Source organism: Rhinatrema bivittatum, chromosome 3 (genome assembly GCF_901001135.1).
Source record: "Rhinatrema bivittatum chromosome 3, aRhiBiv1.1, whole genome shotgun sequence".
Taxonomy (NCBI): domain Eukaryota; kingdom Metazoa; phylum Chordata; class Amphibia; order Gymnophiona; family Rhinatrematidae; genus Rhinatrema; species Rhinatrema bivittatum.
The window spans coordinates 365218109-365244337 of NC_042617.1; the positions used below are offsets into that span (position 1 = coordinate 365218109).

The 26229-nt window shown below is 45.5% G+C and overlaps 1 protein-coding gene across 11 annotated transcripts in view; it reads left to right on the forward strand.

Moving 5' to 3' along the window:
- The first annotated feature begins 297 nt into the window (after window positions 1–297).
- Window positions 298–26229, forward strand: part of SYNCRIP (synaptotagmin binding cytoplasmic RNA interacting protein) — a 192312-nt gene continuing 166380 nt past the window's right edge. For 4 of the 11 annotated variants that reach the window (XM_029595478.1, XM_029595481.1, XM_029595483.1 and 1 more), the window contains exons 1-3: window positions 303–673; window positions 2184–2343; window positions 18124–18242. In XM_029595478.1, the coding sequence (XP_029451338.1) occupies window positions 2196–2343; window positions 18124–18242 (267 nt within the window). In that variant the 5' untranslated portion in view covers window positions 303–673; window positions 2184–2195. Of the gene's footprint in view, window positions 674–2183; window positions 2344–17647; window positions 17705–18123; window positions 18243–26229 lie in introns of those variants that run through there. The other 7 variants (XM_029595476.1, XM_029595479.1, XM_029595475.1 and 4 more) reach the window with 6 other exon arrangements.

Here is a 26229-nt window from a genome sequence, read left to right on the forward strand (position 1 = left end):
TGCAGAGGCAGGAGATGACTTTCTCTTTCGCTCCACCGCGACGCGTACACTGCTCTTTTCTATGAGCAGGAGGCGTCTCGTGGCAAGGGCGAACGGCGGCAGCATCGAGCCTCACGGCGTCCCGCGGGTTCAGCCCAGTCCGCCAGCCATGGGAGTGCGAGGGAAGACGAGTCTCACGCCTCCTTCTCTGACTGAGAGGGGAAGGCTCCCAAATCGTTCTCCCCAGCCACGCCGAAGGGGAGGTGTCACTGCCGCCTCCTGCGCCACGGGTTAGTTCTCCTCCTCGGCGCGCCTCCCGCGGACCCTCCCGGTGGAAAGCCTGAGCCGCCCTCGGGCTGGCGCGCGCGGGTGTCCTCCTTTTGGAACGCAGGGGGGAGCTCGGGAAAGAGGAAGAGCGGGAGCGCGAGCGGAGGTGCTACAGCCCCTGCGGAGTTGCTGAGAAAACCCCGGTCGAGGTTGACGTTCGCGTTCTCGCGGGCGGGCGCGCGAGCTCCGGAGGCGAGCGCGACTGCTTTCGGCTTGGAGTCGGCGTGAGCTCGGCCGCCATTTTACAACAGCCACTCTCGCCTGACAGGGAGCAGGGGCAGCTGCCACACGCCAGGCGCGCTCGTCCGGGGGGAAGCGAACAGAGAAACCGGGTCGATTCGGAAGTCCTTCGCGATCCGTGGCGGAGGTAAGGAGCGGCAGAAGTGTGAGCCAAGTTGACAGGTTTGAGTAAGGTGTCTTTTGAGGTGGAAAATGTGTGCGGGTTATTTTTTTTTTTTCCTTTCTTTCATAAAGGAGAAACCGGGTTTTATGGAAAATGGATTCCGGGGTGGGGTGGGGGGGAGACACGTTGGCTGGATGTTAGGCCGGACCAGGTTGACCACGAGCTTGAGACGTTGAACTCGCAAGCCAGCCCCCGTTGGCTGTCGGTGAGGGAGGCGCTTTGGCAGCTTTTAGCTTTCCCGCTGCTGCCAGTGAGTCCCCGTGCGGCTTCGGGCTAGGCCGCGGCTGGGAAGCATGGTGGAGAGAAGTTGCATGGTGTGCGAGCGCGCGCCGGCGCCTCCCCCGCCCCCCGTACAAACCTTCCGAGAGGGGGGCTTTAGCGAATGTCTCCTGTCTGATCCCCACCACTCTCTGCCGGAAAGAGCCGTTTGCTTCGCCCCTCGAGCAGCCGGCGCATGACGGGGCCCTCCGTTCGTTACCTCCTTATAAGAGGGAGAGGGGCACAGACAGTTACGAATGGGTGTATAATAATAACTCTGATATCTGTGTCGGGCCTGGGGTAGGGGGGAATGCGGTGCCATGCCATATGAGTTGCTGCTGCTGGTGGCTGCGGTAGACATATGTTGAATTTGTTATATTTTTTTTGTCTTTTTTTTTTTTTTTTTAATGAGTAGTTGGCAGTGACTATTTTCCCCGCTGTATCGCGGTTTCCCCACGGCTGGCTGGAGGGAGAGTTGTCAGCGCTTGTGGCTGGAGTAGGGCAGGGCGGGCTGTGGGTGCAGAGCACGTGTCTGCAGCGGGCTCGGGCCCTTCCTCGCCGGCATGGGGAGGTAGATCCTCCCAGCTCTGTGGGTGGGGGAAGCGCTTTGTTTCCTGGCCGCCTCTGTTACTGCTGCAGAACCACCCGTTAAAAGTAGAAAACTATTTAGATTTAAGGAGGGCATTGACAAAAGGTGTACTCGGTCTTCTCAGAGTGGTGTTCTCGAATAGCTTTTTTTTATGGAGGCGGATAGAAGTTTCATGGGCAGCGAAGAGAAGAAACCTCGCTGGATGATGTCATAGCAGGATCCTCTGCTGCTCCATGTGGCATATTTTTGACTACTGGCCTAGTACAAGAAGTTCATTCAGTTGGTATTAAATTAAACGTAATTTAAAAACGAGTCGAAGCAGTACCCCTGTAATTTTTAGCATGATCTTTTCCTTTCATTGGGCTAGATATACTGAACTTTTCCCTCAAACAATGGGAAAAATTCTTTACTACGTTTAGGTCTAAGGTTTTTTTTTGTCGCCATGGTCCAATCGCTGCTTAAAGGGCCCGAGTTACCAAGCATTTTTTCCATTTTCTGTCTGTGAAATAAAAGCTTAGTAGATTCCTAAGCACTGCTTGAACTTTTCTAATACAGGGTTGTGGTTTGAACGATTTGTCTGTCTTTTTTTTTTCCCTGATAAACCCGATGTTTGTTGCATTTTAACAGATATCAGGAAACATGGCTACTGAACATGTTAATGGGAATGGAACTGAAGAGCCCATGGATACTTCTGCTCCAATTACCCATTCAGAACATTTCCAGACGTTGCTTGATGCTGGTTTACCACAAAAAGTAGCTGAAAAATTAGATGAAATTTACATTGCTGGTAAGACGTGGATCCTGTAACAAAATCACTTTGGTATCAGATTGTGACTAAATGATTATTTATTTTTTTATGGGTTCCAAGAAGTGTGGTGCTAGCTATTTTTGTAGTGCTTAGACACTACCCGCTTGGGTGGGTATCTGTGAGGTAGTAGGAACAGGTAGTGTAGACAGGATATGTCTGAAGGAGGGTGATGCACTTTTGAGAGAGTTCTTAACAGGGCTTTTGAAAACATTGACTATAATACAACTTTTGTTTATTTAAACAGGAGGTTTAATTCTTCTGATTTGGCAATGGTCAAAACATAATCTTGTCACCAATATATATGATCAGGTGGCAGGGCATTAACCCTACATTATTGTATGGGGTCTCCATCTCAGCTAAAAGGCCAAGTAGGGACTATCCTCAGCTCAAACCTTACGCTCAGCCAATAAGAAGCAGAGAACAGCCAATGCAGCCTTTTTATGATAAATTCACTGCTGCAGGGGTAGGCAAATCCAGTCCAGGAGTGCTACCAACAGGTCTGGTTTTCAGCATATCTACAATGAATATGCATGTGGTCCAGTCCAGAGGGAGTACTGACTGCAGAACATTCATCTGGTGGTAAGTTGGATTTGCTAGGAAAGAACAGTTAAATCTTGAAGAAAAATATACTTTTAAAAAGGTGAAACTATTACTGACTGCTTATATTGTGTTTTTAAGGCTAATATTCTTTGAAAATGTAAAATGTGTTTAGGGATAATAGACTTTGAATTCATTTTGTGAGTTAGTAGAGGTTACTATTTTATTTTTGCAAATTCAAAATTCTAATACAAAGGTCACTTACTTGATCTGAAAAAGTGAGAGTACTGATTTCTGAGCAACTTTTCAAATTTAAAAACCCAGTGCAAAGAGCTCCTGATTCTCAGAGAAAGAGTCCAGTTTCTGAATGTCAGAGTGGCACACCTGGAAGAGCTGAGACAGACAGGTATATAGAGGAGACCTTCAGGGACATAGTAAAGCGATTCCCCTTGTGCTGCTTTGGAGGCACAAGGTCACCTGGCAGGAGACAATCACCTTAGTGTGTCAGGAAGGTGATTCTGTAAGCTAGGATGTGCATTCTAGATGATATTTTATCCTCTTGCATCGAGGATGTGGCTCCAGGGTCATGTGCCCAAGAGAGAAGGGTTAGAATGGCCGTTATAGTGGGTGATTCAATCATTAGGAATGTAGATAACTGGGTGATTGCTGGGTGTGAGGATGCCTTGGTAACTTGCCTGCCAGGCATGAAGATAGCATACCTCACGTGCCACCTAGATAAAATTTTAGAGTGCTGGGGAGCAGCCAACTGTCATGCTGCATGTGGGTGCCATTGACATAGGAACGTGCTTGAGGAAGTTCTGGAGCCTAATTTAGGTTCTCGGGTAGGAAACTGAAATCCAGAACCTCCAAGGTTATAGTCTCAGAAATGCTCCTCAGTTTAGATTCAAGACCCCAGAGGCAGGCCAAGCTTCAGAATTTCAATGCATAGATGAGACAGTGGTGCAGGGAAGAGGGTTTAACAACTGAGGAACATTCTAGGGAGGGGGGAAGCCTATCTTGATGGGATGGGCTCCACTTTAGAGTGGAGCCAGGCTGCTGGTGCTAACATTTAAAAACGAGAGAAGTTAGCATGTGTCACATTTAAAACTAATCGGAGAAAGTTCTTTTTCACTCAACGCACAATTAAACTCTGGAATTTGTTGCCAGAAGATGTGGTTAGTGCAGTTAGTATAGCTGTGTTTAAAAAAGGATTGGATAAGTTCTTGGAGGAGAAGTCCATTACCTGCTATTAATTAAGTTGACTTAGATAATAACCACCACTATTACTAGCAATGGTAACATGGAGTAGACTTAGTTTTTGGGTACTTGCCAGGTTCTTATGGCCTGGATTGACCACTGTTGGAAGCAGGATGCTGGGCTTGATGGACCCTTGGTCTGACCCAGTATGGTATGTTCTTATGTTCTTAGATCATGGCAAGCCGACAATAACTCGGAAGCACATGGCTCGGAGGGATGTATTTTAAAAAGATACTTGCAAAACAGAAAAGTTAGAATATCTCAGTGGAGAGGTTGTGTTTTAAGACTGAAGTTGCCCAGACAGCTGTAAACAGAGCACCCACATGTGAATGTATCATTTGGTAACAAGCAGATTGTGAATACAAAGAGAAATAAAAGTACATATAAAAAACATACTTAAAAATGTTTATGTGAATGCCATAAGTCTGAACAGTAAAAGTGATTTAGTTATAATGAGGATATGAGGATAAAGACATTATAGGCATTTCAGAAACATGATGGAAAGAGGATAACTAATGGGATGCTGTGATACCAGGATATAAATTATATTGATGTGATGGGCACATCAAATTAGTGGAGGGGTGATGCTATATGTAGAAGATAGCATAGAGTCAAGCATGATAAATATCCTACAGAATGCAGTGTAGAATCCTTAAGGATAGAAATTCCACGTTTGATGGGTTAGAGTATAGCAGTGGGTGTATACAACCGTCCACTTGTCCATGATCATGATGTAATCCAATTTGAATAATCACTGGAGGGAGGACATTTAAGTAAAACTACTCCAACAGCATATAACTTTAAAAAGGAAGACTGAGAGAATGGGGAAGTTAGAAAAAAAAACTAAGCGATTGCAAGAGTTAAGTTTGCATGAGGCATTTATCTTATACCATTTTGGAAACACGAGTAAAATATATTCTGTGCATTTAAAAAAGTCAAAGGTAGTCCAAATGACTGCCAGTGTGGTTTAATGGTGAGGTAAAGAGGGCAGCTAAAACTTGAAAGGGCATAGTTAAAAAAAATGTGGAAAATAGGCAAGAGCATAAGCACTGGCAAATTAGATGTAAAACAGTAGGTTAGACAGGTCAAGAGACTTTGAGAAAAAGCTTGCCATTGAGGAAAAAATAATAAAAAAAACTTTTTTCAAGTACATTCGAAGTCAAAGGCCTGTGAGGGAGTCAGTCAGGCTGCTGGAAGACCTAGGGGCAAAAGGGGTGCTGAGGGGAGGACAAGGAAATGGCAGGCAAACAATTATTTGCCTCTGTCTTTAAAGAGGAGCATGCTGGGAACACCCACACCTGAAACATTCTTTAATGGTGGAGATTCTGAGCAACTAAAGAAAATTATCTGTGATAGTGGATGATATAATAGACCAGATAGTATTCATCCCAAAGTTCTAAAAGAACTTAAACATGAAATTTCTAACTTGTTACTAGTAAGCTGTAACCTAACATTTAAAAGCCAGTGTGATGTCAATTTTTAAAAAGGGCTCCAGTGTGATCTGGGAAACTGCCAGGCAAAATGGTAGAAGCCATTTTTAAAACTAAAATCATTGGTGATGCAGATAGACATGGCTTAATGAGGAAGAGTCAACATGGTTTTAGCAAGGGGAATTCTTGTTTTACCAATGTGTTTTTTTTGTTGGTGTTTTTTAAGATGTAAATAAACATGTAGATAAAAGGTGAGCCATTTCATATAGTGTATTTGGATTTTCAGAAGCTATTTGATAATGTCCCCCATGAGACTGCTCAGGAAATTACAAAGTCGTGGGATAGGAGGAAATGTGGCTTGGTAACTAGTTAAAAGGCTGGAAAAAGAGGGTAGGACTAAATGGTCCGTTTTCCAAACAGAGAAAGGTCATTAGTGGAATACCACATGGATTGGTACTGAGACCTATGCTGTTCAATGTATTCATAAGTGATTGGAAAAGGTAATGGTGAATGAGGTGATCATATCTGTAGGTGACACAAAATTGTGTTGTTAAAATGGCAGCAGATTGCAAGGAAATGCAGAAGGGCCTTGTGAGACTAGGAGATTAGACAACTAAATGGTAGATGAAATTGAATATGAAAAACTGCAAAGTGATACACCTAGGGGAAAACATAGAAACCTGTCAGACTGTATGGCCCATTCAGTCTGCCCATCCGGTCCAATTAATTTAGCATTATAATTCTTATCACTTCCTTAGAGATCCCCCTGTATATATCCCATGCTTTCTTGAATCCAGATACTATTTTTGTCTCCATTACATCCACTGAGAGGCGTTTACACATCCACCACCCTCTCTGTAGAGAAATATTTCCTAGGATTATGCCTTTCAACCTCATCTCATGACCCCTCATTCTAGAGCCTCCTTTCCATTGAAAAAAGCTTACCTTCTGTGCATGAAAACCTTTGAGATATTTGAATTTCTTTATCATATCTCCCCTATCTTGCATTTCCTCTAGGGCAGTGGTTCTCAACCTTTTTCCCATCGTGACACACCTGACGGACCACGCTCACATGTGTGACACACTGCTCATTACATTTCATGGCGGAAATAAAAAATAAAGGTCCAGTAATTATTTTTATTGTTAAGAATGACACAAGGCAAAGATACATATTCTGTCTGAACAGAAATTGCATAAATAGTAAACCTCCCAAACCAGTACAGCACCAACTTCCAGCACTTAAACAGTAACCACCTTACTTAAGAAAAGGCAACACTGAAAATATTACACCAGGCCTTAAGACACCAATACATCTCCTATTAGGAAAATGGACCAAGTCAGGCTGCTATAGAGCCCTACACAGAAACTACACGCCAGCAGAAAACCTCACCTGAATCACATGTGCTGACCCTCACCTAACAAGGAATAGAGACCAAAATGCATAGCTAGAAGCATGCAGATGAAAACTGAATTGGAAACTGCAACAAGCCAGAGTCTTTATGCAGTGTAACAAAGGAAAAAGAGAAACATCACCAGTCCTCATAAAACAAATCAAGAAATATAAAATCAATAGCAGTAAAATCATACTAACAAAAAGAACAGGTTATTTCAAAATGGCTGATGAATGGAATATCCAATAATTAAAAACTCATATCAAAAATTTCTAGATACCAATAAAATATTTCAAAATAGCAGACACAAAGTCCCAGTAATGAAAAATAATAAGGAAACAAAAAATGTTTTGCTCTGCATACCTGGGAACGTTTGATATCCAGGTGTCCTGAGATTGTTTTGAATTAGCAGGAGATGGGGTGGTTTGCTTGGAACTTTCTCCTCTCTCGCAGTCACATACCAGCGCTCTCTCTCACACTGGCTCTCAATGACACACCTATACACACATGCTCTCAGTCACTCACATATACACATGTTTTTTCTCTCACTTATATAGGCTCTTAATTACACACACACATGCTTACACACATTTACACACATTTACACACATGCTTAATTACACATTTTACACTATTGTTTACATGTTTGAATTAATAACCTGTCCTTTCTCTTCTCTCTCTGCCAAGTTCTAATCTCCCTGTTATATGTAACTGCCTTTTTCCGCACCATTGTTTTAGTTTTGTTTACGACACACCCTTGTTTGATGTGAACCAGCATGATGGGACTGCGTTCTCGAATGCCGGTATATAAAAACCCGAAATAAATAAAAATGCTGTCTATCTTTTCACGTTTATATACACACACACACACACACACTTTCAATCACACACATACATGCTGTCTTTTTCTCTCACACACAGACTCTTTCACATGCTTACAAACATGTTCTCTCTCTTTCTCTCATTTACACACAGGCTCTCAATACATACTCACATGCTCCCTCACCTAAACCAGCTCTCAATCACACACAGACACATACATGCTCTCTCTTATTTATACACACAGGCTCTTAATCAAACATACATATGATTTCTCTCACACACAAAGGATCTCAATCATACACACATACTCTTTCACACAAACAAGTTTTCAATCTCAAACTTACACATACAGGTTCTCAATCATACACTTACATTCATGCTCTCTCTCTCACAGGCAGGCTCTCAATCACAGACATACTCTTTCACATATACAGGCTCTCAATCCTTCACATACATGCTATCTCACTCACACACAGGATCTCAAACAGACATGCTTGCTTGCTCATTCTCTCTCCCTCCCTCCCGGGAACCAGTGGCAGCAGTAGCCTCCTCCCAACCCTAACCTCCTTCATTTTCAGCCCTTGTGGAGTAAGGAGTCCCATCGGTCGCGGGGGTTGACGTTCTTCTTCATTTTTCTGCGAGCCATGCTGCTCATTCCTCAGGCCGCGCCTCTCTTCTGTTCTTCGGGCCGATGCTGACCACACTCGCATGGTCTCTTCTTCCCGTGCATGCACCTGCTGCTCACCACTTCCTCTTCCGGGGGGAGGAGGGGCAGGAAGAAGAGAGCATGCCGGTGCCACTGACTCCAGCTGTTCTGTTGCGTTCCGCCTGGGCTGACAGCGTTTTAAGCCCGGGCGGAGGAGGACCGGGGAGCAGCTAGGTCAGCGGGGGACCGGGAAGTGTGGCGACACACTGGTGTGTCGCGACACACCGGTTGAGAACCACTGCTCTAGGGTATACATGTTTAGATCTTTAAGTCTATCCCCAAAAGACCACCACTGACCATTTTAGTAGCACCCTCTGGACCGACTCCATCCTGTTTACAGTTGTGATCATAAGTTTACGTATCCCTGGCAGAATTTGTAAGATGTGTTGCATTTTAAGAAAACATGAGTGATCAGACAAAACACATCTATTATTTTTAATATCTCAGATTAAACTATTATGCATCACAGAATAGCACAATCACTAAACCATAGCAATAAAGAAAATAATACAATTATCCTGTTCAAAAGTTTGCATATCCTAGAATGTTTGGGCTGATAATATATACTCAAGTTGACACACACAAGTTGAGATGGCAATGAAGGGTAGGCATCCACACCTGTGTCTTATTTGATTGTAATTGATGTCTGCATAAATAGTCAGTGAGTTGCTTAGCTTTGAGAAACCCTTGTGCATTTCATCCAGGGCTGCACTGACTTTGATTACTGAAGCATGCAGAAAGCAAGAGAACTGTCAGAGGATCTGCGAGCAAAGGTAGTTCAACTTTATAATCAGGAAAAGGATATACAAAGATATCCAAAGATTTGAAAATGCCAAATGTTCAAACTCTGATCAAGAAGTGAAAATTATGGGTTCTGTTAATTCCAGGCCACGGTCAGCTAGACCAAGAAAGATTTCAGACACAACTGCCAGAAAAACCCACAAGCAACTTCTACTGAAATACAGATTTCTCTGAAACAGTGGTGTGGGTGTTTTCAGCATGCACAATAAGAATAAACTTGAACAAAATTGGGCTGCATGCTAGAGTTGCCAAAAAAAGCTATTACTGCACCCATGCGACAAAACAGCCTGCTTATGTAGGCCAAACAGCATCTACAGAAATCTCAAAACCTAAGAACATGCCATACTGGGTCAGACCAAAGGTCCATCAAGCCCAGCATCCTGTTTCCAACAGTGGCCAATCCAGGCCATAAGAACCTGGCAAGTACCCCAAAACTAAGTCTATTCCATGTTACCGTTGCTAGAAAGATAGTATTTCTGGGCATGACCACTGTAAAATAGAAGCTCTTCCACCTTGTCCTAACTATAAGACGTAAATCCTACGTCTGACTATAACATAAGAGTTCCTTTCACTTTGACCTCCATTAATGTTCCTCCCCCTCGTTAACCATTTCCATGTTCCATTCATATCCCTTGTTAACCACTTCCTTGTTACAATTGTTCAATGTATTAGACAAATGTTCAAGGTATTAGACAAAGGAAACGCCTGATTTCCTGCAGTTTTTGGTTGAATGTAAAAGCGAACACCGGTATAGAAAAAAAAAAAAAATAATAGCAGTGGCTATTTTCTAAGTCAACTCAATTAATAGCAGGTAATGGACTTCTCCTCCAAGAACTTATCCAATCCTTTTTTTAAACACAGCTATACTAACTGCACTAACCACATCCTCTGGCAACAAATTCCAGAGTTTAATTATGTGTTGAGTAAAAAAGAACTTTCTCCAATTGGTTTTAAATGTGTCACACGCTAACTTCATGGAGTGTCCCCTAGTCTTTCTATTATCCAAAAGAGTAAATAACAGATTCACATCTACCCGTTCTAGACCTCTCATGATTTTAAACATCTCTATCATATCCACCCTCAGCCGTGTCTTCTCCAAGCTGAAAAGTCCTAACCTCTTTAGTCTTTCCTCATAGGGGAGCTGTTCCATTCCTCTTATCATTTTGGTAGCTCTTCTCTGTACCTACTCCATCGCAATTATATCTGAGATTCGGCGACCAGAATTGTACACAGTCTGGCAAAAAATAATTTGGAGTGATGAGACCAAAATTGAACTTTATGGTCACAACCATAAATGTTATGAAGAGAAGCACACTATCCTTACCGTGAAGCATGGAGGTGGATCTCTGTTTTTGGGGGGGGGGGGGGGGGGGGGGGGGGGGGTGAGCTACAGCAGCACTAGGAATTTAGTCAGAATTGATAGCAGGATGAATGTAGCATCTTACCAGAAAATATTGAAGAATTTGCATTCATCAGCCATGAAGCTGATGAATGCAATATGACAGTGATCCAAAACATAAGGCCAAGTCGATCCTTCAGTGGCTGCAGCAGAAGAAAGTGAAGGTTACTACAGCGTAAAGTTATTTTCTTTTATTTGGAAGATACCCCCCCGGGTGGCTCGGTCTACTCTTTATCTGCCTAAACGGCATGGGGGCTGGGGGTTCCACATTTTCAGAAGTATTTCGTAGCCACCCACTTGAAAGCGGTGATTGATTTTCATGACAACATTTGAAGTAAGCAGTGGGTTTTTATAGAACAGGGAATGTTGGCTGATGAACGTTTGAGTGAGCGGTTTTGGGATCCTATTATACCACACACCCAGTTGGCTGATATCTATCCCTTCACTGATTGTACGATGTCGGTGTGGTGGAAATGGAGGTCACACCCTTTTGGGGGGAGCCAACATTGTTTTTGCCACAACTATCTGGTGCTGTAGTAGTTTCCGGCGGGAGGGGAGAGTAAGGCATTTGGCGTTTGGGCAAAGAAGGGATTAATTACTTTTGGCCAGGTTTGGAGGGGGACTGCTATGACTGACTTTGCGGATCTTCAACAGGTAGTTGCCTACCTACAACTTTGTCACTTTCTTTTTAAACCTGAGGTGAAGACCGATTTACTCAAGGGGAAATCTTTATTGGAGGGGCTTTGCGATTCTGCTCATAAGACTAGACGGGTGGTATCTAAGTTGTATGCTATACTAATTATAAAAAAGGACCCTGAAACTAAATTTATGAAGGCCTGGGAGGAGGACCTAATGGGGCCCTTACCTCCTGAAGAGTGGGATGTTTGTTTCCATGCCACTAGTAGTAGTTCTATATCAGCCTGGACTTTGGAACTTATAAAATCCTTTTTCGATGGCATTATACTCCAGTCAAATTACATAAAATGTACCCCACTCGAAGTGTGCTCTGTTGGTGTGGGTGTGGATTTCCTGCATGGTCATGCCCTAGTATTACTACATGGTCATGCCCTACATGGTCATGCCCTAGTATTACTACACTTTGGCGCACTGTTGAAAATTGGCTTACGCAACTGTTGGGGCCCCCCATTGCACTCGCACTGCGCTTTTGAATTTTACTATCTTAGAGGTCCCTAAACCCCAGCGTCTTTTTGTGCGAGCATTGCTGCAGACGATGAGAGGTGCAATAGCACGTGATTGGATGTCATCTCTGCCCCCTACTTTTGAATGTGTCCTGCACCAACTCCATTGGCTGTAGTACATGGAAAAGCTGACTGCACTTCGGTCAGACAAGATGGGTCGATTTGAAACAGCTTGGCGACCTTATTGGCAGTGGAAATCTCTACCAACAACTGGATCTCTTTAAGATGGTCACAAAGATGCACCTCAGGACCCTGCTGTTTTGTATCATCTTAGGCAATGGACGTTCACCCTCTCCCACCCCCGCCCCATGGTGTCGTGGGGCGGGGGTGGGAGAGGGTGATATAAAAAAACCCCCACCTGAATAGAAACATTTTTTATATCTCAGAGCCGTGACCCTGTTATATGGATGTGTATTACTCGCTTGATGTCCGGTTGTGACTGTAAATATCATTGTTTTATGTGCCAGTCCTGAATAAAAATTGTTACTGGGGAAAAAAAAGAAGAGTGAAGGTTTTGGAGTGGCCATCACAGTCTCCTGACCTCAATATCATTGAGCCACTTTGGGGCGAACTCAAATATGTAGTTCATGGTAGACAACCAAAGAATTTACAGAATCTGGAGACCTTTTGCCAAGAGGAATGGGCAGCTTTACCACATGAGAGAATAAAGGGCCTCATTCACAACTATCACAAAAAACTGCAAGCCATCATTGATGCAAAAGGGGGCAATACACAATATTAAGAACGAAGGGTATGCAAACTTTTGAGCAAGACCATTTTTATTTCCTTTATTGCTATGGATTGTTTAATGGTTGTGCTATTCCATTATGCATAATAGTTTTAATTTGAAACACATTAAAAACGTAAAATGCTGCACATCTTACAAATTCTGTAAATTAATGAGCATATCCTTTGGAAGGTTTGGTCTCCAGAATTGTACACAGTATTCAAAGTGAGCTCTCACCAGGGGACCTATACAGGGGCAGTATCATAATCCTAACCACAGGTACGTGATGTTGGGTTCTGTATTGGCAGTCACTACCATGGAAAAGGACTTTAGAGCCCCTGTGCACTATACTTGAAATCTTTGGCTCAGTGTACAGTGGTGTCAAAAAAGCAAATAAAATGTGAGGAATGATCCAGAAAGGAGTGGGGAATAAAATGGAAAATATATTGCCTTTGTATTGCGACTGCACCTTGAATATTGTGTGCAATTCCGGTCTCTCTGTCTCAAGAAATACATAGTGGAACTAGAAAAGGTGAAGAGGATAGTGACAAAAATGATAAAGGAGATGGAACATCTCCTATTACTCCTGAGGAAATTCTGCACAAAAAATATTAAAATTCTGCGCACACGTTTAAGTTTCTGGGCACAAAACCTTAAAATTCTGCATACTTCATGTTGGGTCAAAATAACATAGGTGACAATCTTTAAGTAATTTAAAATGTAATACAGAAAAAATATTACTTAAATATGCAGAATCTTAAATATCTTGAGCAGAATTACCCTAGAAGTTCACTGTAAGAGTGTCTCTTCCACCCTCTCTCCCTACTCCCCTGGCCAGTCTCACTTTGCCTTCTCCATGCCCCAACACCATCACCTGCCACTATCTTTCCCCTCCCCCACTGTAGGTTCAATCCCTTCCGCTTTATCTCCACTCCCACAGTTCGACGCCTCTCTCAGTACTGCCCTTCATACAAGCTCCCTCTGTCCCTCTCTTGCCCACGCACACACATACACCCCCCTCAAACAGGCTCCCTCTCTCGTGCACACTCCCCCCCCCCCCCCCCAAACAGGCTCCCTCTCTCGTGCACACTCCCCCCCCCAAACAGGCTCCCTCTCTCTCTCTCGTGCACACCCCCCGAAACAGGCTCCCTCTCTCTCTCGTGCACACTCCCCCCCCTCAAACAGGCTCCCTCTCTCTCCCTCTCTCTCTCACTCGCGCGTGCACCCCCCCCAAACAGGCTCTCTCTCTTGCGCGCACCCCCCCCCAAACAGGCTCTCTCTCTCTCGCGCGCACCCCCCCCAAACAGGCTCTCTCTCTCTCGCGCGCACCCCCCCCAAACAGGCTCTCTCTCTCTCGCGCGCCCCCCCCAACAGGCTCCCTCTCTCGCGCGCACACACGCCCCCCCCCAAACAGGCTCCTTCTCTTTCTCGCGCGCGTACCCCCCCCAAACAGGCTCCCTCTCTCTCGCGCGCACACCCCCCCCCCTCTCGTGTGCACGCACATGCTCCCTCTCTCTCGCGCACAAACACACACACCCCCTCCCTCTTACGGGCTCTTTCTCTCCCTCATACGGGCTCACACCCACATATGGGTTCCCCCTCTCTCTCGCGTGCACCCTCATACGGGTTCCCCCCCCCTCTCGCACACACACCCTCATACGGGTTCCCCCCTCACGCGCGCACACACACCCTCATACGGGTTCCCCCTATTTCCTTGCGCACACACACCCTCATACGGGTTCCCTCTCACACACACACCCCCTCATACGGTCCCCCTCTTTCCTTGCGCGCACACCCTCACCCTTATACGGGCACACTCTCTCCCTCATATGGGCTCCCTCTCTTTCCTTGCATGCACACACACACACCCTCATACGGGTTCTCTCTTTTTCTCTCTCTCTCACACAAGTTCTCTCTCACACACACCCTCATACGGGTTCCCCCTCTTTCCTTGCGCGCACACACACACACACCCACCCTCATATGGCTCCCCTCTCCCTCTCTCATGCGTGCACACACACACACCCTCATAAGGGTTTTCTCTCTCTCACACCCCCTTCATATGGATTCCCTCTCTCGCGCGCACACACACCCTCATAAGGATTCCCCTCTCTCGCGCACACACACCCTCATACGGGTCCCCCCATCTCTCTTGCGCACACTCCCTCATGTGGGTTCTTCCCCCCCCAAATACAGTTTCTTTCTCCCCCCCAATACAGTTTCTCTCTCCACCCCCCCCATACAGTTTCTCTCTTCCCCACCCCCCTCATACGGGTTATCTCTCTTCCCCCCCCCCCCCATACGGGTTATCTCTCCCCCCCCCCCCCCAATACGGGTTCTCTATCTCCCCCCATACGGGTTCTCTCTCTTCCCCCCCCCCCCCCCCCATCATATGGGTTCTCTCTCTCCACCCCCCCTCATACGGGTTCTCTCTCTCTCTCCCCCCCCTCATATGGGTTCTCTCCCTTTTCCCCCATTCATATGGATTCTCTCTCTCTCATATGGGTATTCTCTCGCTGTTCTCTCTCTCTCATGCACACACCCTCACACAGGCTACCTATGTCTCTCACACTTGCACATAGAGCGAGAAAGAGACTTTCTCTTATCCACCCTTCACACAGGCTCTCTTTTTTACACATACACAAGGCTCCCTTTCTCACAAACACCGTTACATACACACAGTCCCCAACTCCCAGTCTCTCTCAAATATATAATCTCCTCACATAGGTTCCCTCTCTCTGGCACCCACACTCATGCACCTTCACACATGCTCTCCCTCACCCCCCACCTCGTAGTCTTACACGCACACTCACTTTGTTCTTATCACGAGCGGGACGGCCTCTGCTTGCGGCACACTGGGGCTTGCTCTTTCTTCGCTGCAAGTGGGACGGCCTCCCCTCTCGGCATGCTGGGGCCTGTTCCATCTTTGCCACGAGCAGAGGCCATCCTGCTCGCGGCATCCCAGGGCCTTCCAAATTTTGCGCAACTGCGTGGGAGGGGAATTCTGTGGGAATTTTGTGCTCCGCAATGGCACAGAATTCTTACAGGACTATAGGATGAGAGGCTATATAGGCTAAGGATCTTTAGCTTGGAAAAAAGATGCCTGAAAAGGTATGTGAAAGTTTTTATAAAATCATGAATGGGGGTGGAATGAGTAAATAAAGGACAGTTATTTACTTTTTTATTTAATACTAAACTAAGGGGATACCCCATGAAACTATCAACCAGCAGATTCAAAACAAATCATAGAAGGTACTTTTTCATTTAATGTACTATAAGCTGTGTTATCTGTTGCCAGAGGACATGATCAAGGCAACTAGCAATACTGGATTTTAAAAGCGGTTTGGATAAATTCATGGCGGAAAAGTCTATAAGACGGATAGAATAAATAAAGCTGTTGCTATCCCTGGGAGTGAATTGGATCTACTTTATAGGGTCTGTCAGGTACTTGCACCCTGTATTGGCCACTGTCTGAGACTAGACATTGAGCTAGATGGACCTTGGTCTGACCCAGCAGGCAATTCTTTTGTTCTTACTGGCATGCATTTCCTCTGTTTGTGAAAATATCTAGTGCATATTCATTGTTGATATCCTGAAAACCAGAACTGGAGTTGCCTACCCCTGCACTACACTGTCTACATTCATTGCAGGGAATAAATACTTGTTACACTTTTATATAAATATATCAGCTGTCCACTGTAGTAAAGCAAAGAAAAAAACCTCTGATTGTATGCTTGAGTGGATTATTCTATGGTGGTGTACACATTTGCTTAATGTCACCTACCTCCTTCCCAATCCCAGGGGAGCCTCCTGTTTATATTATTTATATATATATATATATTTATTTATTTTTTTCCCCCTCATACTGCTTGTCTGTACACCCTCTGAGGCCCCAAAAATTAAAAAAAAAATTAATAATCTGCCCACGGGTTGGAAGACTGATGCTCAATTTTGCTAGCGTCCGTTTTCCGAACCCGTGGCTGTCAGCAGGTTCGAGAACAGACGCTGGTAAAATTGAGTATCGGCTGTCAAACCCGCTGACAGCCGCCGCTTCTGTCAAAAAGGAGGTGCTAGGGTGCTTGTCAGTGCTCCCGTGCGTTTTACTGTATCGGCCCAAATCTAAGGGGGGTCATTTACTAAGCATTTTTCCCATGGACTCAAAATGGAAGAGCCTTAGTAAATCAGGTTCTGAGTTTTTGTATCTGAGCAATGGATGGCGAAGTGACTTGCCCAAGGTTACAAGAAGTATCAGTGGGACTTGGACCCTGGCTTCCTTGATTCACAGCCTGATGCTGTAACCACTAGACTGCTTCTCCACTTCCTCGGGGGCATGGGGGAGTATCCTACTGTATGAGCTGGGGAATCTGGTTGATCCTCCAGTTCATATAGCAGGTTTCTATTATCCACATAATGCAAGGAAGGTTTTACATTACTATAATATGGAGAGACAGCTAAATTGGGTGAATTGTCTAGGATTAAAGTATATCAAACTGTTTAAGAAGAAGACTGGCATAGTAGTTAGTAGAACCAGTAAAATTGTACTTCTTCCAATGATTTTTAACTTTGGGCAAGTCACATTATCTCCTATTGCCTTAGGTATCCATGTTGATTATAAGCTCTTTGGGGAAGGTGGTATTGTGCCTGAATTATGAATAATGCTGTAAACTGCCTTGGACATTATTTAGTAAGGCAGGCTTAAAATCCAGATTACTATTATTGTACAGCCAGCTCATTATTGGTGATCTAAGCAGAAGTCTTCAGTACTTAACCAAGATATGTCTAACAGCCACAAATACTTGAGGGAGCCTTTGTTCTTATGTTCATGACATCACTGTTTTCCAGTAAGAAACAGTGACCGGTGCGGCTACCAAATATGAAGAGTTTCTTTTGCTCCTGCATCTACACCAACATAAGTCTTTTATAGTCTCTCATCGATGCAGTATTTCCCTGTTGGAATCTTAATTCGGTTGTGAGGGTTTTTTTTGTTTTGTTTTCAGGCACTACATTTTTACCAGATTTAAAGCAGCAGTCCGAGTTGATGGGAATTTTTCAACTAGCATAGACTTTGCCTGTAAGTGTCTGTAGTGCTAATATGAGGATTTATATCAGAGGTTGGCAAACCTTTTGACCTGAGGGCTACATTGGGTGACACAACCTGTGTTGCCAGATGATGGGTCTCCTGGAGTGCTTTTGTGGCTCCCCCTTTCTGCCACACTTTCCCCAGAACAGCTGGGAGAAGCAGTTATCACACCTCTTCCCAATGCTGCTGGGACTCGAATTTCTGCCACAGGCTTGAGTCCTGCCTGGGTTTTCACTAGCACTGGAATGATGTTAGGTGGTGCTCAGTTTAAAAGTTAGTAATAATGTCATTAGCCATTTGAATTTGGTGTTGAGTAGAATATATTGTGATAGTACATTTTGTAACTAAAGTGACATGCATTAATAATAAAAAAAAAAAAATACACTGATAGGATTGTATTTTCTTCACAGGATTAGTTGCGCATAGTGATTTGGACGAAAGAGCAATTGAAGCTTTAAAGGAATTTAATGAAGATGGTGCATTAGCAGTGCTTCAACAATTTAAGGATAGTGATCTCTCGCATGTACAGGTAATAGATGAACACTATCTGAGGTGTGCGGGTAATTTTTAAAAATAATAGATACCAGTTTATAAAAAATTGAAGTTGAGTTTTTACAAATATTCTATTTATAATTCTTTTCACTTTTTAATTATAAGCTAGTACATCTGAATCTGAACATTCTGGTATACAGGGTGTATATTCTGTAAATTTGTTGATTTCCTTGAGGTAACTGTTTAAAAGGTTTTTGGCATCTATTTTTGGACCAAAAGGAATAAAACTTTAAAAGGGGCTGTAGAAATGAGTACTTTCCTAGCGTGTAGCAGATGGACTCAGGATCATAGGGTATAGTGTACTCCTGATAGCAGATGGAGACGGATCAGATTTCAATCTGACGTCAGCCCTAGTACATATACCCCTGCAGGAAGTGCAGCTTTTCAGTATTTTCCGTCTCCATAGCAGTTAGGAACTCTATGCACTCTCGCACAGCGTTAGAGTAATTTTACCAAAGAAAACCAAATTAAGAAGAAATCTTACCTCTCCAGACAAGCCCCGCTCTCCTGTGGTGACACCCAACCGGGTCCCTCCCCCGGTTGAGAATTCCCGAGGTGATTTCCGCAATCTCTCTGAGGTAAGCCTCGGTCCGGCGGCCGACCATCGGCGGGGACTAAGGCCCCGACATCTGGTAAGGCTGAGAGGCAGCGGGTGCAAACTCAAGCGCGGAGGTGAAGGTATTTTCCCTCTTCCCCCTGCAGCCAGAGACTGCCCGGAACGAGACCGGGAAGCGCCGAGACAAGGTAAGGTAGAAATCTATTTAAAAGCCTCTTGTCTCCGAAGCTCGAGGAGCTGCACAGGTCGCCAGCCGGGACCAGTGCCACCGGGTTGATCTGCCCTAGCAGGGCTAGACCCCAGTCAGATCCGTGGGTCCTCCCACGTGGATACCTTACGAGGTGGTCGCCATTACTATTTTGCTCTGTTCGCCGCCATTCCGATCTGTGCGCCCAAATAACCTTGTGCGCACAACGTCGCGTGCCCAAGTACCGTGCGCACAAGCGACGCGCATAGCTACTCACTTACTGTGCCGGGCGCATAACTTCGAACTGTGTGCCCAACAGCGTGCACATCACCAAGCGTGCACCAAACCTACGCGCACAACATTGCACCGGAGCACACAACTGTATTTTACGAGTACAAGCCATGGCACCAACGGAAAATAAACTCAACGCTCAGAGCCTTTGCCCAGCATGCCACATTAGAGCTGCACAGCATGAGGCGGCCACGGCCCTGTGTATACAGTGCGAAGAGGCCCTAGGGGATCCAACTCATGGTCCTCCCCAGCCGGTAACTAGTTCCGGCCTCTCGAACATTACGCCAGACCTAGCATTGCACAGTGGAGCTCCCCAGGGACACGGCGCCCCTTAGTCTGGACCCAGCATCTATCTCCTGGGTGGAATTCAAAGGTCTGCATACCTTCGTCCACATGCAACCGGGGCCTCCAGTAATACGGCCACAAGCTCCACCAGAGGACCTCAACATGCCAGGACCATCTATGCCCAGGGAAGCGATCCCACCTTCGGGGACACGGACAACTCTGATGGGGATTCAGAACCCCTGGAGGAAGGGGAACTCCCTCTGGGGACAGAGCCCCACTGAACCATGAGACACTTCTTCACCAAAGACGAGCTTCCAGACCTGGTCACACACAGCTTAAAAGAGCTTGCTATCCCGGGTTCAAGAATTTGGAAGGGGCTCGAAGTCTATGCCATCTCAACTTCGGCAGACTCCTAATCCGATACCTGGAAAGGTCTGAATCCGTACAAAAGACGGAACATCTATTCGTCCTTCACAGCGGGATGAAGTAAGGGGAAGCAGCCTTGCGAGCAACCATAGCCCGCTGAATCAAAGAAGTCATCAAGGCAGCCTACGTAGAAGCAGGCAAGCCACCGCCTTTACAAGTCAAGGCCCATTCTACTAGAGCCCAGGCAGTGTCCTGGGCGGAAACCAAGATGCTGTCACCTGCTGCGATCTGTAGGGCGGCGACATGGTCCTCCATCCACACCTCCAGGTTTTACCGCCTGGATGTTCAGGCTCGGGAGGACACAGCATTTGCAAGGGCCAGTACTAAGTGGGTCACGGGCAGCCTCCCACCCAGTTCGGGAGTAGCTTTTATACATCCCATTGGTCCTGAGTCCATCTGCTACACGCTAGGAAATGGAGAAATTACTTACCTGATAATTTCATTTTCCTTAGTGTAGACAGATGGACTCCAGCATCCCACCCACGGCTGCCGTTATTCATGGAATTCTCGGGGGATTAACAGGTAAGCCATGCTTTCCCTCAGTTAGGACACCCATCCTACTGGGTGTCGACCTTTCTCGGTTAAGGGCACTGGCGGTCTCCAGCTATAACCATTTCAACCGGTTCAAATTTATTAAGTTAGCCAAGTTATAAAGTTAATCAAGTTATTTAAATTATTCAGTCATACATATATCCACAATGCTTTTCGAGGAGAATACTGAAGAGCTGCACTTCCTCCCGGATCCCTGGGAGGAGCCCTAGGGGGTATTGCAGCCAGCAGTATGTCTGTGTTCGGACCTCTGGGTGAAGGAGGAATCGTGGGCTGACGTCAGATTGAAATCTGATCTGTCTCCAGCTGCTATCAGGAGTACACTATACCCGTTGGTCCTGAGTCCATCTGTCTACACTAAGGAAAACAAAATTATCAGGTAAGTAATTTCTCCAATTTTTTTCCTGGATCTAAAATTACTTAATATATATCTGAACACAAATCACACATCTGAACGTAGCTTTATGGTCTTGAATCTAATGTACATAATCATCTTTGGCTAATTCTTTTATCTGTCCAATAAAAAAAAATCTGAATGTGGAAAGAATTCAGTTCTCTTGAGAGCATTGTTGCTACTAGAACCTTGCTGTATTGTAGTGTGGTTACCATATTAGTTCCCTTGAATGTATAGAAGCAAAGGTCAGCAAAAAGGTTGTAGTTGATGACCTTTTTATTAGACTAGCTCTCAAAAGCTAGACAGAAATGTATTAGAATTGTCCAATAAAAAAAGGCATCACTTATAGCTGTTTTGTTGCCCTTTCTATTTTACAATACACAGAAATAAATTTAGTGATCTTTGAAGCTTAAAATAATTGATTAGTAATGCTTAATTGACATTGTCCACAGTGAAATGTGAGTTGTATTATTGTACATTATTTTACCTCCTCATACTCAAGCTATCCCAGGGTTAACAAACTAGTTCTCCTTCCCTTTGTATTGTGGCTGAAATCTAGTGTAAAATACATTCATGGGGGTAGGGGAGGACAATTGTCTAACTGCTAGGTGGAGGGTTTAGAAATATTTTTTTCCAGAGTAAGGAAAATTAAAAGGCTGCAGTGCTCAAGTTGAAAGTTGTTGGGTTTTACTTTTTTTTTGGGTGTGCATTTATTTTAGCTACTTAGTAACCAATTGATCATTAAAGGGTATTGTTTTATACAATTTATATTCTACCTCTATTTATTTATTCAATTTTTATATGCCGAATCAAACAGTAATACATAACATAATCAATTAATCATGTATAAAGAGACCATGCCAGTCCTCCCAAGATAGTATTTTCTGAAAGGAAACCAGCAAAGTAAATGGATAGAGAACTTTTTCCTGTAGATAAGCAGCATGAATTAGCCATGCTGTCTGGAAGTCCTCCGGGCGGCTAGGTGGCAGAGCTCTGTTAGACACAGAGTCTTTTAGTGCAGTGTGCCTGCTTGGATCCTCCCCTGCTTTCCCTATCCTCCTTAGTCCGTTTTTTTTCCGTGCACCTGACTGTGCGCGGAGCTCTTCTCCTCATCAGCAGAACACTTCTCTGAAGTAAAAAAAAAGTTAAAAACAGAAAATTTGTGGGAAAGGTGTTTTCATCTTCACCTCATCCGCTTCTTCCCACTTTATTCGACATGCTGCGGCCACCAGGCTTCAAATTTTGCCAGTGTGGCAAAATCATGTCTGTCACTGACGCCAACACCAAATGTTACCAATGCCTTGGACCCGACCACGACCAGGCGGCCTCTAGGGGACTGCGGATGCATGTTCCCCCACGCTCAGCGGCAGGGTTGCCAAAATATCAAACTGAGAGAAGCAGCATCGGGCTAGTAGGCCCCTTTGGAAGAGTCGAGACTGTGTCTTCCCCCCCCCCCCCCCCCCCCCTCCTGGGCCTCCAAGGAATTGAGCGTCCCAGGGCCGCTTAAGTCGGGCCAGCGCCGAAGCGAGGAACGATGGCGCCGACGCAGGACACGTGTCGAAAGCACCGAAGATGACATCTGCGCCGAGTTGCATCGGGGCTCTGCATCTCCGACGCAGTAAGCTGGCCGCATGCTTCAGGATCGAAGCATAAGCACAGAACATCCACGCACTGAAGCAAGTCTGCGCTGGCACTATAGACACACTCACTGGCAAAGACCCCCAGGAAGCACACTTCAGGACACACAAGACCCAGAGAACCTTCCCCTCTCCTGGTCGTGAATTTGGGCATGGCACCCTCTTCAGCTGTCTCACATGCTTCCTCGACTTCAAGGAGATCAGGCCTTCAAGAGCCTTTACAAAAGAGGCACAAGGGACCCCTCACGACACGATTCCTCCTTCACCCAGAGGTCCAAACACAGACCTACTGCTGGCTGCAATACCCCCTAGAGCTCCTCCCAGGGATCCGGGACCGCCATCCATCGAGCTACATGGACAGCCTCTGCCAACCCCTCAAGTCACCTTAGCCTCGCAGGCGATGTTCCAGATTTCCCTTATCCTCACTACTGTGGAGCAGCAAGGGAGACATCCGGCAGAAACACCGCTGGAAGCCCCCTCCCCCCATCACTGCAAGACAGCCTCAGCTCAGTGCCTTCTCCTGGCCAACCTCTACAGACTCCTCCTCCGAGGGATCTTTCCCCCCAGCCGTCCATATCACCGGGATCCTCCACAGGCTTACCCCTCTGATCCGACGGAGGAACAATCTCAGCTGGTCTCTCCTCTGGAAGACTTGCCTTATTCGAAGTTTCTGGAGAAGGTGGGGCAACGTCGAGATGAAGAAAGTCCCTGACCCAAGAGCAGATGTCATGGGCATCCTCAAGATTTTTGAGTCACTTGAGGAGCCCACGGCCTTGCCCTCCCATGAAGTCCTAGATGCATTCATGACCAGGGCCTGGGAAACTCCCTTTATGGGACCATCAACCCCTCGAAAGTCAGACCTCACATTTCATATGAGGCAGTCCCTGTACCACTCTGCAGTACAGCTTCCTCACGCCTCTGTGTAGTCGTGGAGTCTGCCATGCAGAGGGCTAAAAAAATCTCGCCTTCACTTGAACACTCCTCCTGGGAAAGATTCGAAGTATTTAGATGACTTCGGAAAGAAGGCCTTTCTATCTGGGATGCTCAATGCAAAAATCCAGCAACACCAATTTTACATTACACAATATTTATATGAGTGTCTGCAATCGTTGAAGCCCTTGCTTCAGGAGGCGTCCCTGGACCATCAACCCCGGAGCAGTTTCACAATTTGGAGGAGGGCTTTAGGCATCTCTTGCGAACAGTATATGAGGGTTTCGAGACTTCGGCTAAGTCCACGGTCAATGCCATCGAGGTCCGACGTCTCACGTGGTTATGAGCCAGTGCCATCCGCGAGGATGTTCATGAGAAGCTCGCCGACCTTCCCTGTCTCCCAGATAACCTTTTTGGGGACATATTTAGAGAAACGGTAGCCTCAAAGAGCAGAAGATAGCAGTAATGTCCCTGACTTCTCCTGCAGATGCGGCTTCCTTGAGGCATTACTTCACATCATATAGAAAACCATATTACCAGTGACGACTGTACAGGCCATACCCGGCCTTCTGGCCTCCGCAATATACTCCGACTCGTCCTCAGTCTTCCCAGCAACAGGGGGCTCGGCAATGCCAGTGCGCTTCCCGGCAACCTCGTCCACCTCAGGATTCCAACTCCCCTAAACCCTCCCAGGGTTTTTAGGGCGAATGCACCCATCGGTACCTCTCCCGGTGGGAGGCAGGCTCACCCAATTTCTTCAGGCATGGAAGGACATCACATTTGACCTCTGGGTTCTATGTATCATACAGGAGGGCTACTCCCTCAATTTTCACTCCACCCCCTCCACTCCACACCTGGTGCGCCAGAAACACCTGTCAGCGCATTGCGGTCATCTGCAACTGGACATAAGAACATAAGAAAATGCCATACTGGGTCAGACCAAGGGTCCATCAAGCCCAGCATCCTGTTTCCAACAGTGGCCAATCCAGGTCATAAGAACCTGGCAAGTACCCAAAAACTAAGTCTATTCCATGTTACTGTTGCTAATGGCAGTGGCTATTCTCTAAGTGAACTTAATAGCAGGTAATGGACTTCTCTTCCAAGAACTTATCCAATCCTTTTTTAAACACAGCTATACTAACTGCACTGACCACATCCCCTGGTAACAAATTCCAGAGTTTAATTGTGCGTTGAGTAAAAAAGAACTTTCTCCGATTAGTTTTAAATGTGCTCCATGCTAACTTCATGGAGTGCCCCCTAGTCTTTCTACTATCCGAAAGAGTAAATAACCGATTCACATCTACCGTTCTAGACCTCTCATGATTTTAAACACCTCTATCATATCCCCCCTCAGTCGTCTCTTCTCCAAGCTGAAAAGTCCTAACCTCTTTAGTCTTTCCTCATAGGGGAGTTGTTCCATTCCCCTTATCATTTTGGTAGCCCTTCTCTGTACCTTCTCCATCGCAATTATATCTTTTTTGAGATGCGGCGACCAGAATTGTACACAGTATTCAAGGTGCGGTCTCACCATGGAGCGATACAGAGGCATTATGACATTTTCCGTTTTATTCACCATTCCCTTTCTAATAATTCCCAACATTCTGTTTGCTTTTTTGACTGCCGCAGCACACTGAACCGACGATTTCAATGTGTTATCCACTATGACACCTAGATCTCTTTCTTGGGTTGTAGCACCTAATATGGAACCTAACATTGTGTAATTATAGCATGGGTTATTTTTCCCTATATGCATTACCTTGCACTTATCCACATTAAATTTCATCTGCCATTTGGATGCCCAATTTTCCAGCCTCACAAGGTCTTCCTGCAATTTATCACAATCTGCTTGTGCTTTAACTACTCTGAACAATTTTGTGTCATCTGCAAATTTGATTATCTCACTCGTCGTATTTCTTTCCAGATCATTTATAAATATATTGAAAAGTAAGGGTCCCAATACAGATCCCTGAGGCACTCCACTGTCCACTCCCTTCCACTGAGAAAATTGTCCATTTAATCCTACTCTCTGTTTCCTGTCTTTTAGCCAACTGTCTATGGTGCAGTTCCACCAGGGCTTCTATTCCCAATACTTCCTCATATCCAAGAAGTTGGGAGGATTATGTATCTCAACAGATACTTAATGAGGGAAAAATTCAAAATGATGTCACTAAAGTCCATCCTGCCCTTCCTTCGATCCAACTATTGGATGTGTTCACTGGAACTCAAAGATGCCTATTTGCACATACCGATGCACCCTCCTTCCTGGCGCTTCCTATGCTTTATGGCCACTGGCCGCCATTTTCAGTACAAGGTGCTCCCATTTGGCCTCTCCTCAGTCCCCAGAGTTTTTACCAAATACCTAGCAATAGCAGTGGCTCACCTCCTGCGACGGGGGATTCAAATATTCCCCTACCTGGACGATTGGCTGCTTCTGGCCACCAACCCGTCCCTCCTGCAGACCAATTTCCTCACAACCATACACTGCCTAGACAACCTAGGGCTACTAGTAAACTACAAAAAGTCAAATTTGCATCCCACTCAAATCTTACAGTTCATTGGAGCCCATTTTGACACCATTCGGGACAGAGCCTTCCTCCTGGAACCCCGAGCTCTTGCCCTGACATTGCTCGCCAGCCATCACTGCTTCTGCTCGTCAAATCCTCACAATACCCGGCCACATGGCATCAGCTATCTATGTCGTTCCCCACA